The sequence below is a fragment of the Mesoplodon bidens genome (genome assembly GCF_964165515.1).
Source record: "Mesoplodon bidens genome assembly, chromosome: 8".
NCBI classification, from domain to species: Eukaryota; Metazoa; Chordata; class Mammalia; order Artiodactyla; family Ziphiidae; genus Mesoplodon; species Mesoplodon bidens.
In genome coordinates, this window is record NC_138165.1 from 111,350,747 (window position 1) to 111,372,963 (window position 22,217).

General features: G+C 54.9%; 1 protein-coding gene across 9 annotated transcripts in view; it reads right to left on the reverse strand.

Annotated features, from left to right (window-relative positions):
- The window catches only part of PER2 (period circadian regulator 2), a 41,350-nt gene extending 20,400 nt beyond the window's left edge, over nt 1-20,950 (reverse strand). For 4 of the 9 annotated variants that reach the window (XR_014016461.1, XM_081241951.1, XM_081241955.1 and 1 more), the window contains exons 1-10: nt 20,796-20,950; nt 16,432-16,600; nt 9,440-9,576; nt 8,754-8,816; nt 7,648-7,802; nt 5,679-5,800; nt 4,442-4,643; nt 2,970-3,104; nt 2,280-2,331; nt 1,051-1,193 (exon numbers count right to left, since the gene is read on the reverse strand). Coding sequence is in view for 8 of the 9 variants with exons in the window: in XM_081241951.1 (XP_081098077.1) it covers nt 1,051-1,193; nt 2,280-2,331; nt 2,970-3,104; nt 4,442-4,643; nt 5,679-5,800; nt 7,648-7,802; nt 8,754-8,816; nt 9,440-9,558 (991 nt within the window). In the remaining variant the exon portion in view is untranslated. Of the gene's footprint in view, nt 1-1,050; nt 1,194-2,279; nt 2,332-2,358; nt 2,456-2,969; nt 3,105-3,186; nt 4,297-4,441; nt 4,644-5,678; nt 5,801-7,647; nt 7,803-8,753; nt 8,817-9,439; nt 9,577-16,431; nt 16,601-20,795 lie in introns of those variants that run through there. The other 5 variants (XM_081241953.1, XM_081241952.1, XM_081241956.1 and 2 more) reach the window with 5 other exon arrangements.
- Nucleotides 20,951-22,217: the final 1,267 nt, after the last annotated feature.

A 22,217-nucleotide genomic window follows, 5' to 3' on the forward strand; every position in this document is an offset into this window, starting at 1 on the left:
GGGGGAATAACTTGCTGAGATCTGAGTAACCCCTCTAAACCTTTACTGAATATTTAGAAGAGAATGTTCTATATGTGGGAATCCATCAAACATCTGAAAGGAACTCATATACCTAAAACATTTCTATCAGTTTTAAGAAATGCCTTTTAAAAAAAGACATCATTAACCACTGAGACACAATTATAAATACAATTAAACCTGGACTGAACTGGACCCCTGTGGTTCAGGACTTACAGATGGCCCTGCTTTCAGAGAACTTTGAAATCACGTGACTTGCTGAGTCGCCATGGTGAGGACCTAGGTTCCTGGCCAGGTCTTGTGGTCAGCGCGAGGCCGTGCCACAAGAAAGTCTATGACGAGGGCCTGCTGGAAGGATACAAGCAGCGTGGCAAAGCGCCTTGGGTCCTTTGGGAGGGGGTGGCCTGAGGAGCCAGCAGGTCCCGAAAAGGACACCTGGTGAGGTAAGCCTGCTGTGATGACTGAGTTTCTACAGGCAGAGGTGGAGGGGAGGAGCCCTAGGGGAGGAAACAGCAGGACAGAGACTGGGGGTCAGGGGAACGCTGGGCTCTGGAGGCTCCACAGCTGGTCTGCAGAAGCCAGGCCGTACCGGAGGGCGGGACATCCAGCAGGAGGTGGGACGGACCAAGGTGAGCAGGGAGGAATGCCCAGCACTCAGTTCTTAGGCGGTGGCTGCTTTGGGGTTCCGCACTTCAGAGGCCGGGGAGTGCGAGGACGGAAGGGACGTGGGCCCTGGACCCATCGAGGCTACGTGGACGGAAGGCCGTGGCCAGGGAAAGGGGAAGGCATCCACGATCCGGCGACAGGTTGGACCAGGTGAGAGATGCCAGGGCCCGGAGCCTTTAGCCGACAAGGGGAGGTGGTGTGGATGGGACTACAGGGAGGGCCAGGTGACAAAGGTGGGTGCCGAGTCTCGAGGGAGATGGAGGCTCTGCCCGAGGCTGGGGGAGAGGCAGGGGCCGGGAGCCCACCTCACACACATGTATCTGAACCACGGGAGGAAGTGAGGGAGAAGCCTCGGCCAGCTGTTACCTTCGTAGCCCGAGTGCACCCTCTCTGCCAGCAGCACGCAGCACAGCTGGCTCTCGGTGCCCTGCTGGTCGCGCACCTGGGCCAGGTAGGGCGTCATGCGGAACGGGTGGTAGCGGATTTCACTCTCGTGGTTTTTGCTGACACTGCAGAGGAGGGCACGATGAGAGGTTGGGGATTACGACCGAAGGAGTCATCCTTTATTGCTGGTTACCTCTCCCCCAGCAGCAGCTGTTATGTCTCAGCAATCCTTTTATTTATTGCATGGACGCCTGCAGAGCAGAGCCAGGCCCCTCACCTGGGGACCCAGGCTGGGCCGGACGTGCTCCCTCGGCCTGTGGTCTGTGCCTCTGTCCCGCCCGAGGGTCTGGAACCCCCAACCCTGCTCCTCCGTCTCACCCTCAGACGTCTGGTGACAGTGAGGGGTCAATTGGAGAGTCACCGGCCTGAGCCATGGGAGCTTCAGGGGCCCTTCTCTGGAGTAGTTTGCATTTTAATTGGGGAGAGGATGCTGCTCCAACACTGGGGTCCCAGCCCCAGCTTCTGACGGTGCCAGTGTCTGGCCAGGGTCACTCCTGATACCGCAGCTGGATGCTCAACTGGTCACTCGACTTGGGGCCAAAAACCTGTTGGGAAAGCTACGGGGCTCTCGCTGAAAAAACGTACACTCGAACCAAAGGCCACACATGCTTCCGGGGTCCTCACGGACCCTGGGGTTCATGCCTTCCCAGGTGGGGGCTGCCGGCCAGTTTCCCGGGTCAGAGACGGCAAGTCCAGGCTCCCCGGCCGACATTCCCTGCAAGGAGCAGGCAAACCGCTCCGTCGTTGACCAGGCTGTCTTAATATCTTGTGCACATTTAAAACACGGCTCAGGAATTCCCTGGCGGTCCAGTGGTGAGGTCTCGGTGCTTTCACTGCCGGGGACTGGGTTCAACCCAGAGTCAGGGAACTAAGATCCCACAAGCCGAGTGGCGCCCCCCTCCCCAAACAAAAGAAAACAAAACAAAATAACTCCGCCTATGGAAACGTGTTTTTCGCGGACTTTTCAGGAACACTCATGCTGTGAGGCAGGGATGGTCCTGTGGCACCTCAGCCCCAAAGAACGGGGCCTGGGCAGGCTTGTGGCCTCAGCTGGCGGCATGCGGAGGGCACCCCTGCACCTCCTCCGCCTTCACTAGAGGCCCTCAGGGTGAAACGTCTGTGCAATGAAATTCAGGAAAACCTGGGCTTACCTGACGCGGCAAAAGAAAGATTTCTCCTCCATGCATTCTTGAGTAAAAGAGTCTAAAAGAAAAGGCCCCAGTCACTCACCCAGTTACACCACTGAGCAGGGACAGTGCTTTTATTTCCCACAGGCCAGGCAGAAGCAGGAGAATTGAGTCAAGGTGTGATGCAGATTTACCTGGCACTGAGCAAAGCCCTGAGGTGAGAGACCTTGTACCACAGTTCCGACTAAGAAGAAATCTATTTCACGAGCGTGCACTCACCAAATTATGCCGTGCTAAAAGTGCTGCTACAAACACACTATCTACTGACCAATTTAACTGTGGAAGACGTACTGACTGACGTGCAGAATTTTTGCATATAAAGCCCTGGACATTTCAACCTACATATTTTGGGGGATATTTAATTCTAATAGAAGCAACTCAGGGCATTTCACAGCTTACATCAATCCTTTTCCTAAATATTAACTTACTTTAAAATTTAAAATGTCTAGTAAAAACATGAGTTCAACTGGGTGACCTCATCAGAGATGACGGAATGGTGTTTCCACAATAAACACATTTTAGAAAAAGAAATCTTAGACTCTGGTCTTTCATGTAAAGCTTCCTCTACTCAAAAGAAATGAGGAAAAGTAGATGATTGCTGGTTGGGGAAAATGATATAAAATTTCCGGCCTGGAAAGGCCTTCAAGAAGTCACCTGGTCCTCCTTTTCTATTCAGACAAAAATGCAGTGGCAAGCACCCCGGGGAGACGGCGCCGGCCTGTTCGCTCTGTGAGTCCACACGCAGAGATGCCTCCCTCCCTCCACGCGGTGACCCAGCACTGACAGGTCCTAGTAACGTGCGGCAAAAACTTCAGTGATCTGGCCGCACAGCCCTTGGGCTGGGACCTTGGGAGAAGGCAGACAGCTCTACCCCTGAAACGCGAAGCGAGTGTCTCCCCCTTTCATGAGTCAACCCTAAAGCAAACTGCGCTTCTGGCCCCGGGTTGTCTGTTGTCAGGAACAGCTGCTGAAAGGTGGCTGTGACAGTGACGGCCCCGCTGCCGGCTGCCTGGGAGCAGGGGGACACGGGGAGCACCACGGCGTGGAGGGACCCAAGATCCAGGAGGTGGTGACAGTGGGCTCAGGGGTGTTTCGACGTGAGCAGAGGTGCTGACCCAGGAGCCAAGGACGAAATGGGGGTCAGCTCTGGGTGACACGGCGAGGGCTGGCTCTTGGTTAAGATCATGACTGAGGCCCAGCTTTTCTGGGGTGACTCCCGGCCCCGTCCATTTCCTGCTCGTCTCTGTTGGCTTCTCCTCTTTGGGTCCATCTCAGCTCTGAGCAATCAGAGCTCAACGAGGGGCTAATGACGGTCTAGGTGCAGGTGGACAGACGCTGCAGGACTTACGCTGTCGGCCACCTGGTCACTGAAAGGCCTGAGCTGGTGGGGACCCTCTCCTCTCCAGTACCTTCTGCCAGGACCCCGTGCCATGTTTCTGCTGAGACTTGTCTGGTCAACCGGTCCCCTCCTGCACTCACTCATGTGAAGGCCTGTGCTGGTCACGAGAGAGCTTCCATGCCTTCCAGACGCAAAGTCTCCCCAACCATGTTGCAGGAGGACAAGGACCCACGACACTTGACCGTGAGAGCCTTGTGGCCAGGAACATGGGGGCGGGTGGGGGACCCGTGGTCCGAGGAAGCAGCCACCTGGGCGCAGACTAGAGCCTGAAGCGCCTGGAAGGCCGGGGTGAGCCCGGGAGGATGGCGCGGCCGCTGGCGGAGGTGAGGAGCCCCCCGCTATGCTGACATCGGTGCACCACCTGCAGGGAGCCTTGCAGATGTACCTCGGTCCTTCCCCAGACCCCGCAGCCTCATGTCCAGACTGCAGCTCTGATCAACCTCCTTTCTAAAATGCCTGACGTGTCTGAAACTCTTCTGAAGCAGTTTCCCCTTTCTGAAATTTATGAAAAGGCTTTTTTCTCTCTCCAAATGTATTCTGAGCAAACCACCTTTAATCTTGCGCCTGGGACAGACAGGGCAGCCTCAGGCCCCTTCACGGGGGCCTACCGCAGGCCTCCAGCGGAGGGGAGGTGGGCAGCAGCCCCACGTCGGGGGCGGCCCCACCCGGCCCCCTCCCCATGCTGCCTGTGGAGAAGGACAAGGCAGCCCGGCCGCGGGGCCCTCACCTGCTCGGCGGCGGACACTCCAGGGCGGCAGCTTGCACGGCGTGGTGCAGCTGTGGAACACGCCCACGTCGTGGGGCGCCAGGAACTCCACGAACTTGGTGTCGTGGAAGGTGCCCCGCTTACAGTGGAAGATGGAGACCACGTGGTCAGAGATGTACAGGATTTTCCCGGTCACCAGGGACACGGCCGCAGCAAACATGTCCTGGCATGGAGAACACGGTTCTGGTGAGGCCGGGCCAGAGGAGACTGGACAGGTCACCCTCCCCCGAGGGGCAGGGAATCGGGGCCGACAGACGGGAAGGCAGCAGGACGCGTGAAGGGTCAGGGGAAGCCTCTGGGCCCCTGTCCTCGGCCCTGACGGGGAGAACTCCGCCTCCCCTCTTACACATATTGGGGTCCCGGTGGGATACTATCTGAAAACACACATCAGGGTTCCGCCGCCAAAAGGAACCCCAGCTGTGCTGATTCCCTGCAGCGGTCACCTGCGTGGTCTTCTGGGCATGGGGCTCCCTGGCGTCCAGCCTGGGTGATTCGCGAGGGGGAAGGGGGCCTCTTCCCCTCTCTCCCGGGGCTCAGGGCTGCTTGGGGGGCTGGAGGCCTCAGGCCCCCTGGCCCACCGTGGGCTCTCCCCACGCTGGCTGGCCCTCTGAGCTCGGGGCAGGGCTCCCTGGGGGTTAAGCTGCAGGGAGGGCACAGGAGGAAAGAGCCGGGAAGGGCCGGGGAGTCCCATTCTGCAGGCCATCACTGCTGCGACCCCGCACCTCCGGGTGCCCACCTGCCCTCGGGTTTCCTCTCGTTCATTGAGACCCGGGGGTAACTCCCTCCCCTTCTCCAGACCTCCAGGGAGGCCTCACCTTTATGGGTTGCTTAAACGTGCGTGAGCTTGTGGAGCCTCACGCAGCGCCCGCCCCGCGAGCGAGCCGACAGCCGCCCAGTGGGCCCCGCCCCCCACCCCGTGCGGGCCCCGCCCCCGGCCAGGGGGGCCACGCACACACACTCGGGGTGTGGGGTGGAGTCAGCGCAAGAGGACAGCCTCAGAGGGCAGCACAAGTCGGCAACACGGCCGCCACGTCAGAATCCCTGACTTGCCTTCTTCTCGTTTCAGGAAGGAGCTCGTCTCCTGAACCTCCCAACCCTGCTGCTATGAAACCGAGGCTCAGCCAGCAGCCCGGGGTGAAGACCTCGGCCCCCTGAGCTGAGCCTCCCGGGTGCAGACTTCGCTCCTCAGGACACTTACCACATTCTTCACGATAAACTCGGAGGTGACGCTCTCGATCTCTTGCACCGTGTAGGAGGGCACGTGGGCGCCGCAGGGGCGGCCCTCACTGGACATCAGCAGCTGGTAGTACTCCTCATTGGCTGTAGGTGAGACCAAGGGGAGGGCTGAGGGCGGCCCTAACTCACGGCTGGGGATCTACCTTTCTCATGAGAAAGCGGGCACAGAACACACAGCAATGCGAAGGCTAGACAAACAGAAATCCGGGATTCTTTTCCCTGATAAATCAGAAGGCCTTTGATTACAGACATTTTTAAAACGATAAAGCCACATTATTTTCAGTAACATGACCACACGGTTCCACCTAAGCCGCACTTTCCCCAAAGGCCTGTGACCGCGACACAGCATCAATGTTTCCGCGCAGGACAGCCGTGGCAGCCCCTGCATCTGCCCCCGCGGGGGTCAGACGCTCCCATCCGGACAGAATCGACTCTTAGAGACACCGGGCATGAGAAACAGCCCTGTTTTCAGAATGAACTGTTCAGAACAGAACCGAAGACGAGGACCGCTCATCCTGGGACACCCCGTACAGGGTGACAAAGCTATCTCCACCCAGAGGGGAGCCCTCAGGCGAGAGGAACCCAGGATGCCCGACTTCCAACAGCTAAACCGTGCCGAGGTGACCCCTGGCGTGGGTGTCCTGGGCCTGCCCTCCGGGGATGGGCTGTCGGCAGAACAGTGCACTGGAGACGCCGGCGCTTCCTCCACGACGGTGCGTTCCTTACCTGCCCCGGAGACAGAGGCACCTGCGTTTACCTGAGACCCAGGGAAGGGGCCCCAGCTCAGTGGAAGGGCCAGCCACAGGAGCAACTGAAGGAAGACTGCACGCTAGTGGAAGTTACGGCAGGGACCTGGAATTTATCGCAATGTAAAGCGTCTGAGCTTGATGACACAAGTCCTTTGGAATCTGCAGTGTTTGCTGGTGGATTCCTGCACTGCATCTGTGAAGAGTTCTACATACACATCTCAGGTAAAGGCCTCAGTTGATTCCACTGACCGGCTGTGAAAGCTCTTACGACTTCTTCCACCTAACAGTAAAACCCGGAGGGAAGCAGGCCCTGGATCACGTGGGTCCTGTCACTGTGTGCCTGTGACGGAAAGGGGGCGCCTGGTCCCGCCTGCCCGCCTTCCTGGTACAAAGACCGCCACGAGGGAAATTCACATATTTTTAGAAAAACGAGAAATGAACTGCCCAAGGTCTTGAATCTGGAGCAGCTCGAAAATACTGTCCTTTAAGGATAAGATCAGGCAATACCCTCCTTGTATCTTCTCCTTTTTTTTGTTGCTGTTTGTTTCCTTTTTTCCCCCCTCACATTATTTTTTTTTTTTTGCGGTACGCGGGCCTCTCACTGTTGTGGCCTCTCCCGTCGCGGAGCACAGGCTCTGGATGTGCAGGCTCAGCGGCCATGGCTCATGGGCCCAGCCGCTCCACGGCATGTGGGATCCTCCCGGACCGGGGCACAAACCCGTGTCCCCTGCATCGGCAGGCGGACTCTCAACCACTGCACCACCAGGGAAGCCCCCCTCACATTATTTTTTAAAGGAGGGGCAAGCCCTCAGCTAAATGGTGGGGGCTATTCATGTCGCCAGTGTACACACACGTCACGACTCTCCAGCCAGAGCCTGGAAGGTGCTGGACACTTGTGAACGTGACCTGACCCCAGCCCCGGGCATGAAAGCTTCATGTTGTAAATAGGTTTCTTTTATCGGCTGGTTTTCTACCTGCTTTTTTTCCCTCTAAAAGTCAAGTACAACAGAAAACTTCCGATGAACTGAGATTTCCAACCAGTTGAGATTTCGTCAGACTTCCCCAACTTCCTTCTGCTACTTCAGGACTGAATTTTAGAAAATCAACAGAACTGAAGCTCTAATTTGGGGAGATGTGAAACCGACTCCTACAGGTTGGAACAAACAGGTGAGGCGGACGTACCTTTCACCTGCTTCACGCTCCTCAGGGCGTACTTGAGGGCCAACAAGGTGCTGGCCTTCCCCTTGGCCCTCTTGTCCGCAGGCAGGTGGACCTTCAGCTCCTTCAGCGTTTTGATCAGCTCTTTGTGGGCGTCCACTTTGGTGGACTGTTTGCTGCTACGGAGTTAAAGAAAGACGTCAGTACCCTAAGTGCCCTTTTTGGAAGAAACGTGCCTCTGGTCCAGTTTCTCCACCAGGGCGCGAGGACACTGCGGTCCACGTGTTCCTGGGTGGGCATGCAGGATGCAGCAGCCCCCAGCAGCCGTGACAACCACGAATGTCTGCAGACATCGCCTCGTGTCTCTCACGGGGAGAGGAACTGCCGGGGAGAACCAGTGCTCTGACCCAGGTGAATGCTGGAGGGTGCCCTCCCACCTGCTGGTCCACCCACAGCCCGGCCAGCAGGCCCCACTGCTGAGCTCTGCCCACCCCCATCTCAGACAGAGAGGGAGACAGTGACGGAGACCCCAGAGGGCAGCACAGTGGCGTCCTGGGGCGAGGACATAAACGCCGTGTGAAGGCCTTGGAGAGGAAAGGGGGTTTATAAGGAGGATCTTCAAACTCAGGGATGTGTAAGGGGCAGGAGGAAGGGCAGGGGGCACTGGCTGAGGGAGATGGGCCTGTGTAGACAGAGGGTACCAAGAGAGCGAAGGGGTCAGGCCTCTGCAGTGACGATGGCCAAGGCCCCATACGCCCAGGACAGAGACCTGGACTTCGCTCCAGTGGGGTTGTGAAAGCGTCTGTCAGTATGAAATTAAGGACACGTTTGTTACAAACACGTAAAAAACGTGAGTGTTCCCGATACATGTCTGAGACGCGGACAAGGGCTGCCTAGTGAGAGCTGGAGCAGCTAGCTACAGGTCTGGGGCAACATCAGGGGCTGTGAGTGGCCCGTGGGGATGGTTGTCTGAAAGGGCGTGGTTGGGTTCACAAGGGGGACAGCTGCTCAGACTGACAGGTTCTAGCAGAAGCCTGAAAAAAGTCGCATCACCCCCAAAACCTTATCTCATGACCAATCTTTCCATCTCTCTGAAGGCTCTAAATTGAGGGAGTTCTAACTGGTCTTACCTGCAGCCACTTGTGGACGGGTGGTGTTCAGACTTCACCATCATCAGGCTAAATGTACCTGGACTAAAAGAACAAAAAATAAAGGCTAAACTCAGAAGAGTGTATCCATCCACTGCTCCCCCCATCCACCCAGCGATGATGGGCTGGATTACACCACAGTAAGTCAATTAGGAAAAAATATGAGCTTAAGAGAAAAAGAACAAGAAACCTCTGGACACCAGAGAAACTAAGTACTGGGGGATATAAACCCAAGACTAGAGGAGAAGTTCTTTTTCTATAAACCACGGGGCGTCAGTTCAGTAGCTGCTCGAGGGGTTCCCTGACTCTTCCGCCTCCCAAGATCTGGTCACCATGCTACGTGTCTAGCTACTGGCGGTCTGACACCCCAAATCACCATCATAAGGAAGGACAGACCCTAGCAAATTTTAGTTATTCTGAGTCAAGAAGATTTTCAGAAGTCTTATAAAACTTGGTCATCAAGATTTAAAGACTGCAAAAGCAATCGCAATAGCACGGAATGAGACACTGAGAAAACAAATGCCCGGCCTCGCCTTGGGGGCCTCAGACACACCCACCCCTGGCAGGTGCCGGGCGGCCCCACCAGCATCCACGGCTCCCGGCCGCTGTCTGCACAGTTGCTGCCCTGTGAGTCCCGCCCCCTCGAGCCGTTCTCATTGGTTTTATACCCGCTTGTGCCATCGCTCATGTCCACGTCCTCCTGGAGGGGGGCTTGGCTGGGCCAGGGCTCCACAGGCTCCTTGGAAGGGTCACTGGGGCTGGGGGCGTAGTCAGCGCATCCGTTCATGCTGGCTCCTGGGTGACGCTGGCAAACGAGAGACGGTCATCAGGTTCAGGGGGCAGGGGGTCGTGCGGCAATCAGGTGAAGCGTCCTGTGGGAATCTTTCTCCACGTTTCGCTGGAGGCGCCGGCAGGAGGTGCGGTCAATGGAGGGTCTTCTGCGCTCGTATCCACAGGGCTCCCACCTACCACGCGCGTGCGCATGCGAAGGCGCATGAATCAGGTGGCCGCAGCCCCAGACACCAAGTTGCTGACGGCCTCCCCAGGCGACGTGCGGGGGCAGCGGGGTTCAGAAATCTCGGCCATCACAAGTTACAGGAGGCCCTTGAACCAGGCTGCGGGCCGGGGCAGAGCCTGAAACCAGGCTGCGGGCCAGGGAGAAATGTGGCTTCGGGGAGCAGGCGTCACTGGGTGAGGAGGGCAGAGCGGCCGGGGCCCTTACACCAGCAGGGGTCCGGGCACAGGGTGGTCCAGCCGAGCGCTAAGGTGTGTGCGAGTGGGGTGGGGAGTGGAGGGACCAGTACGAGGCCAGCGTGGAGTCATCTGGGATTGACGAGGAGCTGCTGGAACGCTGGAAGCAGTAGACTCCTATAACTGCGCTTGCGTTTGGACAGCAAGTTTAGCTTTGGTGCTTTGCGGGTAGGTGGATGGAGTGGGGCTGAAATGAGAGACTGACCAGTCACAGGCTGGGATGAGTAAAGACAGTGAGTAGCCGGGGCAGGAGGGGTTGACCAGAAGCCTAAGGACGGGAGACTTAGAGGCCACAGGGTAAAAGCAGGACCTGGGATGGTGCCCCACTGCGAGGTCCTGGGAGGAAGCAGGCACTCATGCACACCAGTGGAGAGGTCGAGGAAGGCCCAGAACGAAAGGGTGTGGTCAGGGTTAAGGTAACTACAAATGATGTGCAGCTCAGGGGCAACCAGTTAGGGGGAGGGAGCTGTAATCTTCTCTGGGCCCGGAAGGGCAGGAAGAGGAGGGCTACTGAAAGCAGAGGCACCCAGACAACCTGCGGCCTGTGGGGGCAAAAACCTCCTGAGCTCGGAGGTCAGGAAGCCAGTAGGCAAAGGGACACACTGACACAGTCCCCAAAGGCTAGCCTCGGTCACCGAGCAGTGGGGGAAGATCTGGAGGGCCCAGGCAGCAGTGCCTTCACTGAGGGGGTCCCCAGAAAGCAGAATGTGCCCCTGCACCTTTCCTGTGCTGAGGATGTGACACGTGCTGGCTCACGTAACCCTCATGATCACCATCCATGGCACACCAGCATTCCCTTCTAGGGATGGGCAAACAGGCCGGTGACTTGCCCAAGGCCACACACAGCAGGAGACAGTGCTGGATTCAGGCTCCCCCACCCACCAAAGATGGGGACCCGTGCAGAATCCAACCACATTACTCTCTGGAAAACAGCAGGTCTGATCAGACCCTGTCATGTTCATGAACCAGATAAACAGAAAAGAGCCAACATGCAGTTTCTGAAAAGAAGTGCAATGAAGACAAGATGCACACAACCTCCATGGCACGAGGAAACAAGCAACTTTAGGACAGCACCAACTCTGTATCATAAACAAAAAGCAAGAAACGATGGATCCGATGAAACACGTAATGAAGGATGAGCTAAAGCTGCAGACTGACGTGAAAATGTCACATTACAACAGACAATTAGAAAGCTAAAGTTCAGACTCAGTGATGGGGAGGATGAGAGTGAGAAACTTTTTAAACACGCCCAGGGAAAGGGCTGATATTAAAGGCACATTTTTACCTGCAGATAACATCTCTTTCTGAAAAAGACACCATAGCAATGAAACAGAAACTACAGTGAAAGATACATGTGAAGGAAACCATCCTGAAGGCAGATTTGCATCTGCGTGACTTCCTGAGGACCAGGCAAAATTATGTGAAAAGTTTCAAGGCCCATCTATGTCCTGATGAAAATGATGTTTTCAAGAAAAAAGAAAATTCTACCCACATCCCGACAGGAAAAACAGGTTACCTGCGAAGGATGCTAAGTCATGCTAGTCTTGGACATCTCTGCTGTAATGTTTAATTTTCAGAAGATAAAGTCTTTACACTCTGAGAAGAGACGGTCACGGCCACAGGGAGGAAGTCTCAGAGTATCTTGCTATGGCTTTAGACGGAAGCTGTTTATTGGTCCCGAATCACAGAGAACCTCAAACGCCAGTTCTTTGCAGTGAAAGTCAGGAACAAAACAAGCCAGTCTACTGCTCGGTCGTCAACATTTCAGGGAAGTTCTAGCTAATTCGATGAAAGAATGAAAGGTGCCAACATCTAGGAAGAGAGACCAAAGACTAAGAACAGACTGTTCCCACGAAGAGAAACACCAGGTAAGAGCTATAAGCCTGGAAGGATGCCCAACCTTGTTAGACATGAGGAAAACGCAAAGCAGGAGGCTTCCAGAATCTAACAGGACCGATAGCATCCTGGGCTGGCCAGGAGGGGGGCTCCTGTGCACTGTGTTGGACTAACGAAGTCTTCCTGGGGGTCTCTGGGCGTGTCTAGCAATGCTTACACCCCAGCCCCTCCCCACTCCTAGGAAGCTGCTCCATGGGAATGCTCGTCCATGCACAGAGACGTGTGAGCACGGGGTCTGGAGGAAGAAAAACCTGGAAAGAACCACCAGCAAGGAGTCTACCCGCATCCTGTCCAGGGCAACTTCCAAACTGGGCCCCCTGCCTCACCTGACCCCACTGCAGTCCACACAGGGCAGTGAGCGCCTCTCTCCCCTGGGCGCAGAGCTCAGCCCTGCTCTGCACAGGGGTCAACAGCTCAGCGAGGCCTCCAGCTGCCTCCTGGGATCTCCCGTGCAGCCACCCCCTTGGCCCAGGCACTGTGCTCCGACCTCGGGGACCTTGCATTTGCTGCTCCCTGGTGCCCGCAGCACTGGTCCGGCAGATGGCCTGACCGTCCTGCACAAACAGCACTGCCTTTGCCCCGGCCCTGCCGGCCCTGCATCCCCTTCTCGGCTTTCTCTCCCGTGGCACCGACACTGCCCGACTGCACACTGACGCGTGGGTGCTTTTGCTGACGGCTGTACCCCAGGGCCTGGCACGTGGTGTGAAGGCATAAACCCTGGGACATCTGCACTGTGGAATACTATGTACTCCATCAAAAAGACGGAGACCAGACACACTGATGTGGGAAGACTCTGGGGCATAAACAGACAAGTCACAGAACAGCGGGAGCGACAGTAGAAATGGCCGGCACCGCTCCAGGGCTCGGCGTCTCCAGGGCTGTCTCTGCTGACTGACTTGCTCTGACTGCGCACAGCACCGAGGGCCACCGTGCCAGCAGAGAACGGGACAGCCATCTTTCCTGCCCTCATGGAGCTTACATTCTAGTGGGGAAAACAGACCACCAAGAGGGAACGATGGGCACAGCCGATTGAGGGTAAGTGCTAAGAGAAAGGCAGAGCAGGAGTCCAGGAGGCGTGTGGGAGCGGCCGGCGTGAATTAGGAAGGCGGGCCAGGGAAGGCCCGTGGGTAAGTGATGTTTGACCTTGCACCCCCGTGTGCCGGTGATTCAGAGCCCCTCGGCCTCCCTCGCCCCGCGGCCCGCAGCCCCTCACTCCCCCCGCCGGCCACCGCTAGGCACACACCCACGCGGCCCTCCTGGCTCTACACCTGAGGCCGTCAGGAGACTCTGGCTCTGCCAGACGCCTGTGACCTTGGATGAAGCGCCACACCACGGGGTGCGCCCTGCTTCCCCCGCTGCTGCCGAAGGGCCCGGTGAGGCAGCCGGTGCTCCCTGGGTGAGCTCGGACCACAGCACCCGGAGGGAGGATGGTCCCTCTCCACCCCTCCCTCGAATAGACTGTCCTGGAGCTTTTCTTTGTGTCCTTCCTTCCTTCCTTCCTTCCTTCCTTATTTTTTGATAGTTTTTTGGATGAGGCCCCAAGGGGCTGAGTGGCCAGCTGAGTGTCTGTGAAGCAGGGTGTCAATGCATGTGTGCATGTGTGTGTGTGTGTGTCACAGCCTTCTCTTCCGCACTCCCCTCTCCCTCACTCCAGCTGTCCTGGGATTGCACCTCCCAGGGATGCACTAGCATTTTTTTTTTGAATTTTTGAATTTTATTTTATTTTTTTATACAGCAAGTTCTTATTAGTCATCCATTTTATACCCATCAGTATACATGTCAATCCCAATCTCCCAATTCATCACACCACCACCCCCACCTGCCGCTGCTTTCCCCACTTGGTATCCATACGTTTGTTCTCTACATCTGTGTCTCAATTTCTGCCCTGCAAACCAGTTCATCTGTACCATTTTTCTAGGTTCCACACATATGAGTTAATATGTGATATTTGTTTTTCTCTTTCTTACTTCACTCTGTATGACAGGCTCTAGATACATCCACTTCTCTACAAATGACCCAATGTTGTTCCTTTTTATGGCTGAGTAATAATATTCCATTGTATATATGTAGCACATCTTTTTTATCCATTCGTCTGTCAGTGGGCATTTAGGTTGCTTCCATGACCTGGCTATTGTAAATAGTGCTGCAATGAACATTGGGGTGCATGTGTCTTTTTGAATTATGGTTTTCTCTGGGTATATGCCCAGTAGTGGGAGTGCTGGGTCATATAGTAATTCTATTTTTAGTTTTTTAAGGAACCTCCATACTGTTCTCCATAGTGGCTGTATCAATTTACATTCTCACCAACAGTGCAAGAGGGTTCCCTTTTCACAACGCCCTCTCCAGCATTTGTGGTTTGTAGATTTTCTGATGATGCCCATTCTAACTGGTGTGAGGTGATACCTCATTGTAGTTTTGATTTGCATTTCTCTAATAATTAGTGATGTTGAGCAGCTTTTCATGCGCTTCTTGGCCATCTGTATGTCTTCTTTGGAGAAATGTCTATTTAGGTCTTCTGCCCATTTTTGGATTGGGTTGTTTGTTTTTTTAATACTGAGCTGCATGAGCTGTTTATATATTTTGGAGATTAATCCTTTGTCCGTTGATTCGTTTGCAAATATTTTTTCCCATTCTGAGGGTTGTCTTTTCGTCTTGTTTGTAGTTTCCTTTGCTTTGCAAAAGCTTTTAAGTTTCAATAGGTCCCATGCGTTTATTTTTGTTTTTATTTCCATTACTCTAGGAGATGGATCTGTGATTTATGTCAAAGGGTGTTCTTCCTATGTTTTCCTCTAAGAGTTTTATAGTGTCTGGTCTTACATTTAGGTCTCTAATCCATTTTGAGTTTATTTTTGTGTCTGGTGTTAGGGAGTGTTCTAATTTCATTCTTTTACATATAGCTGTCCAGTTTTCCCAGCACCACTTATTGAAGAGACTGTCTTTTCTCCATTGTATATCCTTGCCTCTTTTGTCATAGATTAGTTGACCATAGGTGCATGGGTTTATCTCTGGGCTTTCTATCCTGTTCCATTGATCTGTATTTCTGTTTTTGTGCCAATACCATATTGTCTTGATTACTGTAGCTTTGTAGTATAGTCTGAAGTCAGGGAGTCTAATTCCTCCAGCTCCGTTTTTTTCCCTCAAGACTGCTTTGGCTATTTGGGGTCTTTTGTGTCTCCATACAAATTTTAAGATTTTTTTGTTCTAGTTCTGTAAAAAATGCCACTGGTAACTTGATAGGGATTGCACTGAATCTGTAGATTGCTTTGGGTAGTAGAGTCATTTTCACAATATTGATTCTTCCAATCCAAGAACATGGTATATCTCTCCATCTGTTGGTATCATTTTTAATTTCTTTCAAAAGTCTTATAGTTTTCTGCATACAGGTCTTTTGTTTCCCTAGGTAGGTTTATTCCTAGGTATTTTATCCTTTTTGTTGCAATGGTAAATGGGAGTGTTTCCATAATTTCTCTTTCAGATTTTTCATCATTAGTGTATAGGAATGCAAGAGATTTCTGTGCATTAATTTTGTATCATGCAATGTTACCAAATTCATTGATTAGCTCTAGTAGTTTTCTGGTGACATCTTTAGGATTCTCTATGTATAGTATCATGTCATCTGCAAACAGTGACAGTTTTACTTCTTCTTTTCCAATTTGTATTCCTTTTATTTCTTTTTCTTCTGTGATTGCCGGAAGCACTAGCCTTTAAGCCTCGGCCCGCACTCTGCTTTTTTTGTTTGTTTGTTTGTTTTTGCGGTATGCGGTCGTCTCACTGTTGTGGCCTCTCCCGTTGCGGAGCAAAGGCTCCGGACGCGCAGGCTCAGCGGCCACGGCTCACGGGCCCAGCTGCTCCGCGGCATGCGGGATCCTCCCGGACCAGGGCACGAACCCGTGTCCCCTGCATCGGCAGGCGGACTCCCAACCGCTGCGCCACCAGGGAAGCCCCGCACTCTGCTTTTAAGAGAACCCAAACTAAGACACACTGAAGAGAGTGACAGAATGGGCCAGGAGGGTGCTGGAAGAAGAGAATTCTAGGCAGGAGGACAGCACATGCAAAGGTCCTGAGGCAGATGGGTCTGAGGACAATGGACGAGTCTGGAGCAGAAAGGGCAAGGCAGAAGGTAGGAGCTGACCTGAGGTCAGAGCCAGGTCATGTGGCACCTCGCAGGGCAGAGCCAGGGCCCTGGATTTTTCTGAGTGAGGTGGGAACTGCTGTAGAGTCCTGTGCAACAAGGTATCACTCACGTGTTAGTAGGGCCACAGGGTAGAGGCAAGGTGGAAGCCAGGACACCTCTTAGGGGGCTCTGGGCCGCCCCGGGTGCAGAGGACATTCACTCTGTCCCCTCCACTCCCTGGATACCACCTGTCCCATCCCACAGCCCTCCCCAGACAAGCAGCAGGGCCGGTCCTCTGCTGGGTAAGTTATGAAGGGGACAGGGCAGCAGCAGAGGACTAAGTGAGCAGACTCTGGACAGCAGGGGCTTTGGCGGGTTCCTCCACCTCCTGGCCGTTACCTCGGGCAAGTTCCTACATGTCCCGGTGCCTTGCTTCCTCCTCTGTGAGATGGGGCTACAACAGCACCTGCCTCCTATTGGTTGCTCGGAGGGTTAAAGGACAGCAGTGCAGTATCTGGAATGTAGTAAGTGTCCAGCAAAGGCTGGCTTTTACTATCACTGCCAATCACTAGAGGAAAAGAGACAGCGTAACAAAAAGCAAATTAAAAAAAAAAAAGTTGATATTTCATTGTCACGAGCGCTGTTTCTGGCTGCCCCAGGAGATGCGGACAACACTTGGTGGGCACATCACGCGCTTTGCTTCCACGCTCGCCCAGGCTTGCCGCTCAGCTCCTCCGAGGGCCTCCTGGTTTTCACCAGTCCCACCCCTGGGAGCCTGTCTGAGTAGGATTCATCGAGCAGGGGTCACAAGATGACCTTCGGTGGAAGGTAAATCTTTTTTGCTAAGAGGGTAGGGCAAGCATGGCAAAAATGGGAAACGACAAACCAAACCATCTGAGCTTCATTATTCCAGAAAAACGCGTCACTCAGCACTGACAGCTCTAACTGACCGACCTCATTTTGCGAAGTCGGCAAAACCAACATGCCCGTCAAAGCAGACTTTGCCTCGGGCCTTCCACCAACGTGCACTGAGCGTCCGCTCGCGCCAGCACTGCCAGGGCCCCGAGGAAGCCCCAGGAAACCTGTGTTTCCACCAGGGCAGTGGGGGGGTCCTCATGAGCCCAGGGGCCCCGCGAAGGAAAGGACAGCCCTGCTGCAAAGGGGCTGCGGGGAAGCCAGGTGTGCCGCTGGGCATGAGCTCGAGCGCCTAATGCTAGAGGCCCATCGCGGCTGCTTCTCAGTTGTCCCCACACGGGTTCTCCCCCGGAAAATGGTCAGACCGGAGGATAGGAGCTGAGCTCGCACCCTTGACTCTGGGCCCCTGAGCACACCTTCAGCAGCGAGGGCTGCCCTGACTGGACAGAGGAACACTTAGAAAGTGCCGTCCGCGATGAGATCTTCGTCTGGGATGGCTTCACAGTGTTCGGGATGGGAAGGAAATGAGCAGGGATATAGGAGGAGGAGGGCCAAGACCGAAGCTGGTTCATTACCTTGTCCTCGCTACTTGCACATGTACTCATAGTTTCCACAATAAATAGTAAAAAAAAAAAAAAAAAAAAAAGGGGGAGAACAAAAACACAGCCTGGGCCCCAGGGCCACCTTCCACTGCCGCTGCCAGGACTGGTAAAGGCTCCCTACACTCAGTACCCCTGAGTCTAAGGGGGAACGTGAATTTCTCTGTGGAAAGCGGTGTAGGTTCAATCACTTAAGACGATCAATGATTTGAAATGGAAGATAAGATACTTGAGATGGTAAGGCCTTGCTCTATGTCCACAAACTGAGCCCCCAGCCCCGGAGGCAGAATGCTGCCAGCCCCCAGGGGCCTCGGGTGGTCCCCCCACCCCTGCCCCTCCCACCCCAGGGCCCCGTGAGCCTGAATTCTCACAGCCTGGTTCATTCTGCCTGTTTCCGAACTTTATGTAACAGGGATCTCACAGCCTGTACTTTGTTTCTGCAAACCCTCGGTATTTTACAACCCCAAATATTATAACACGGTTGCTACTTCCTGGTAGGAGCCAATTCCCTGAGGCCAGCCTGCCGTAATCCGGAGAAAATGTTTGTCCTGCTGAATAAACACCCGCACTCTCCATGGAAACGGTTGGTAACCGAGGAAAATGTGACTGCAGCTGTCCAAATATGGAAGGGAAGATGGCTGGGGAGAGGCTTGTCTCCGCCTCACTAAGACCCCTTCAAACACTCTCAGCTCGGCCTTTAAAACCTCACGTACGGAGAAGCACAAAATTTAAAACAACAATAATGCAAAGGCGTCAGCTCCCTGGCTTCAGAGTCGGGGTGCCTGGGAACAGCCCAGCTGTTCTGATTCTTCTGTCACCCCAGGGAGAGTGCTAGGATTCTCAAAGCCGTCGGGGCCTGGGGAGGGTCCAGCACTCAGCCCGGAGCCCCACCACCTTCAGAACTGCCCATCTCTGACAACACAGTGGCCTTGGCCTCGCCCTGACCTGCACTGCTGGGATGCTCACTTACTGCTTCTGATTTGCTCTAGACCTGGAAATACAGTAACAAACTTGTTACAGAGGTGCCTACAAAGAGCACAGAGCTGAAAGGAGGGCTTCACAGAAAAGCTTCGGGGCGGGCCCGTCAGAGGCCCTGGCCAGACTTTCTGGTTCTCTGTGAGTTGGCAGGTGGGCCAGCTTGTCACTGGCAGCGGTGCAGAGTGTCTGCAGAGATGCCAGGTTATGTGTTTCTAGTTGGTTTTGCCGAATATGGTAGTTTTCAGCGTCACTCTCTCTTTGGACTGCGTGCTGAGAGGTCCCGCCAGGGACTCAGTGACCTGCCAGAGCCTGTGATTTGCTGAGGCCCCGTCAGGTTACATCATCATTTAAAAACAGAGGCGTGCCCACCAGCATTTTTCTGATAGTTAAGTGTGGTTGAGAAATAGTACAAATGAGAGGAATTTTTCCTGTTTCCTTCTAAGCCTCACAGGGTAACATTATGTGCCCCCGAGTCAGAAACTTGTGTCTCCTGTGTAGGTGCCTAAGGAAATCACCTGTGGAGTAAGAGGAATCCAAAAAGCTAGGGATGGAAACAGACCTCAAAGATCGCCTACCCTGAGCCCCGCTGTACAGACCAATCCCAGGGTGGAGCTGAGTCAGCCAGCAGCAGCCCGCTGGCTGGTGACAGGCCACCCCCTCCTCACCAGTGCCCCAGCCTCCACAGAAAGCCAGGGCTGTGTTGGTTCTGTACGAGTGAATCACACCAAGATGACAGTGACAAGATAACTGCGAACACCCACGGTACCATCTCTGTTGGCATATCACGTAGCTTCCACTTAAGAAAAAGGAGTCCTTTTCCTCATTTTACTCAGACACCTTATAAAAAGTGATTAGCCTTGTATTTAAAAGCTCAATTTCCAGTGAAAGCCTTCAGGTAGAGTCCTGTTCCCTCCTCAGCCAAACCAGCCCAGGACCAGAAACCCCGGCTGGGGACGGGATGGGCAGGTAGAGAGAAGGCCAGTGGCCTTGCTGCACTGGACGTGGGAGGGCAGAGGTATTCATGGAGGGGCTTCTTCCATGGTGCTAGGGTTCTTAACGTTTGGGGGGCCTGAGGCCCCTCTCTCTAAACTCCAGCTCATTCAAGATTCAGCAGCACCCAATTTCAGGCCTTCATAGAACTTCTGAAGCTCATCCTGACCCAGATCAAGACCTTCAGGACGATGGAAAGACACTGCAGGCACTCTGAGCCTGGGCCTGGCCCTGCTGTGATGTGTGCCCAGCAGGCATCTGGGCCTCAGTTTCCTCATCTGTCAAGCTAAGGGGTTACCCTGGGTGATTTCCAGGGTACCTTCTGGCTCCTTTTTTCTGTGAATATGAATCAGCTTTCCAAACTGGTTTCTTCTGTGTATCAGAAACCCTGGTAACCGAGTTGTCATCCCTTATCCTGGCCTTCTTGGAGGGATAAGCAGGCCACCACCCACCCCCTGGTTCCTGTCCAGGACTTGGCAGCCAAAGTACCCCCCAGAAGGATAATGTGATTGCTGCACCACAAAGTACAACCCTCCCGCTTCTTCCACCCAACCTGGGGAGAGAGAATAAATACAGAGAGGTCCAGGGTGGGCAAAGGGTATGAACATCAGGTGCTCAGGCCTGGCTTGGCGCAGGAACTGTCTTGTCTCTCTACTCACCCACTCCAGGGGGCCCGTGGGCTGTCCAGGCAGGGCTCCTAGACTAGTGCCCAGCAGTAGCCTTGCTCCAGCCAGAGACTTGACTCTGTGGCCTCAGAGAAGGAAGCCGGCTCCCCAAGGGTCCCTCCATGTTCCCAGGGACTGTCGCACTGACCCTCAGTTGCCTTGGCCTTTCTCAGCCTTCTTCCACGGGGGTGGGGAGGGAGGGGGTCAGGGAGGGAGAAGAGGAGGGGTTCATAAAAGAAAATCGTCTAGAGAAGGACAGTCCGACACATAGCCACTCAGTAGCTCTGTGACCTCAGACATGGGCTTAACCACTCTGGACCTCAGTTTCTTGATCTGCAAAATGGGAATAACAGTCCCCACCCAAGGCCGGTTTCAAGACGAGGAGGCTGGTTTCAAGACGAGGAGTAAAAGGGCCCAGGAAACCCTCGGATCGTGCCTCCGTGGGCTTGAGGATCCTCTGCCGCCTCCCGTAGCCCGCCCGCCGAGACCCCAGACCGCCAGCCCGAGGCCAGGGCCGTGGCTGGCCTGGAGGCGGTTACGTAACCAGCGAGCCGGGCGGCCGGACGCCGGTCGGCGCCCAGGCTGGCTCGCCCTTCCCGCCGCGCCGCACACTCACCGGAGCCGCGTCCTCGCCTGTCCGCCAGACCGTCTGCTAGTCGCCCGCCGACCCCGCCGCCGCCGCCGCCAAAAACTGAGCTGAGCCCACAGGGCCGCCCACCTCCGCCGCCGCCGGGGACTAGCCGCTGTCACATAGTGGAAAACGTGACCGCTCGCCGCGCCCGCCCCCGGCGCCCGCCATTGGCCGGGGTGCCGCCTCATCTGCATACGGGGGGGCCGGGCCTGCAAGCGCCGCGCGTCCATTGGCTGCGGCGCCCGTCGCTCTCTTTACATAAGACGCACATGGAATTCCATGTTCACAGATTCGGTTACTCAATGAAGACGCGGCGCACTCGTGCCCCCCTCCTTGTCCTCCTGAGTGGGCCCTTCCACTTCCGGCCTCGGCGCCTTCCATTCAAGACAGCTCGGGTCCGCCGGCTCAGGGAGTGCGGAGTGGCGCGTACCACCGCGGGGCGGGGGGAGTTGGACGCGGGACTGGGGCTTCTGTGCACCCGCGCCGGCCCTCCGGGCAGCCGAACCCCCGCTGAAACCCAGGCCCCCAGAGGCTGTCACCTTGAGCAACCGGCCAGAGGCGAGCCCCCCGCAGATATCTTTCATTCACTTATTCACATTCATTCATTTACTCACTCTCATTCATTCATCGCTAGGCGCTGTAGCTGCCCCGGAGACTGGGCGGCCCTGCAGGAGCTCCCGGTGCGCGCCCACCCAGGCCACTGAGGTTGACGCTTGTCCCAGATCTGGCAGGACAGTTAGCTTCCAGGTGGCCTTTCTTATTTTTCAGACCATGTGTCGCAAGTTTTGTTTCAGCAAATGGAGTCCTTGTTACTGGAAGGATGTACAATAGAAATAAATGATGTTGTCTTTGCCCCCAACCACGTCATTAGGGAGAAAGGACGTCTCATGAAAAGGGAACTTAATCAACTACTAAATTGAGCGGTATGGATCATAAATTAACCGGGGCTAGAGTCATTCCCAAAGCTCCATGGAGGAGGCAGCGCTTGAAGAGTGGGAAAGGCCTTTGGAAAAGGAGGGTTTTGTTTCTTTTTTTAAAAAAGTTATTTATTTATTTTTGGCTGCATTAGGTCTTCGTTACTGCGCCTGGGCTTTCTCTAGTTGCGGCAAGTGGGGGTACTCTTGGTTGCCGTGCACAGGCTTCTCACTGCGGTGGCTTCTCGTCGCAGAGTACGGGCTCTAGGCGCACGGGCTCAGTAGTTGTGGCATGTGGGCTCTAGAGCGCAGGCTCGGTAGTTGTGGTGCAAGGGCTTAGTTGCTTGTGGCACGTGGGATCTTCCTGGACCAGGGCTCGAACCCGTGTCCCCTGCATTGGCAGGCGGATTCTTAACCACTGCGCCACCAGGGAAGTCGAAGGAGGGTTTTCTGAAGGTGGAAGCCACAGAGGCAAATGAGCCAGGTGTGGGCA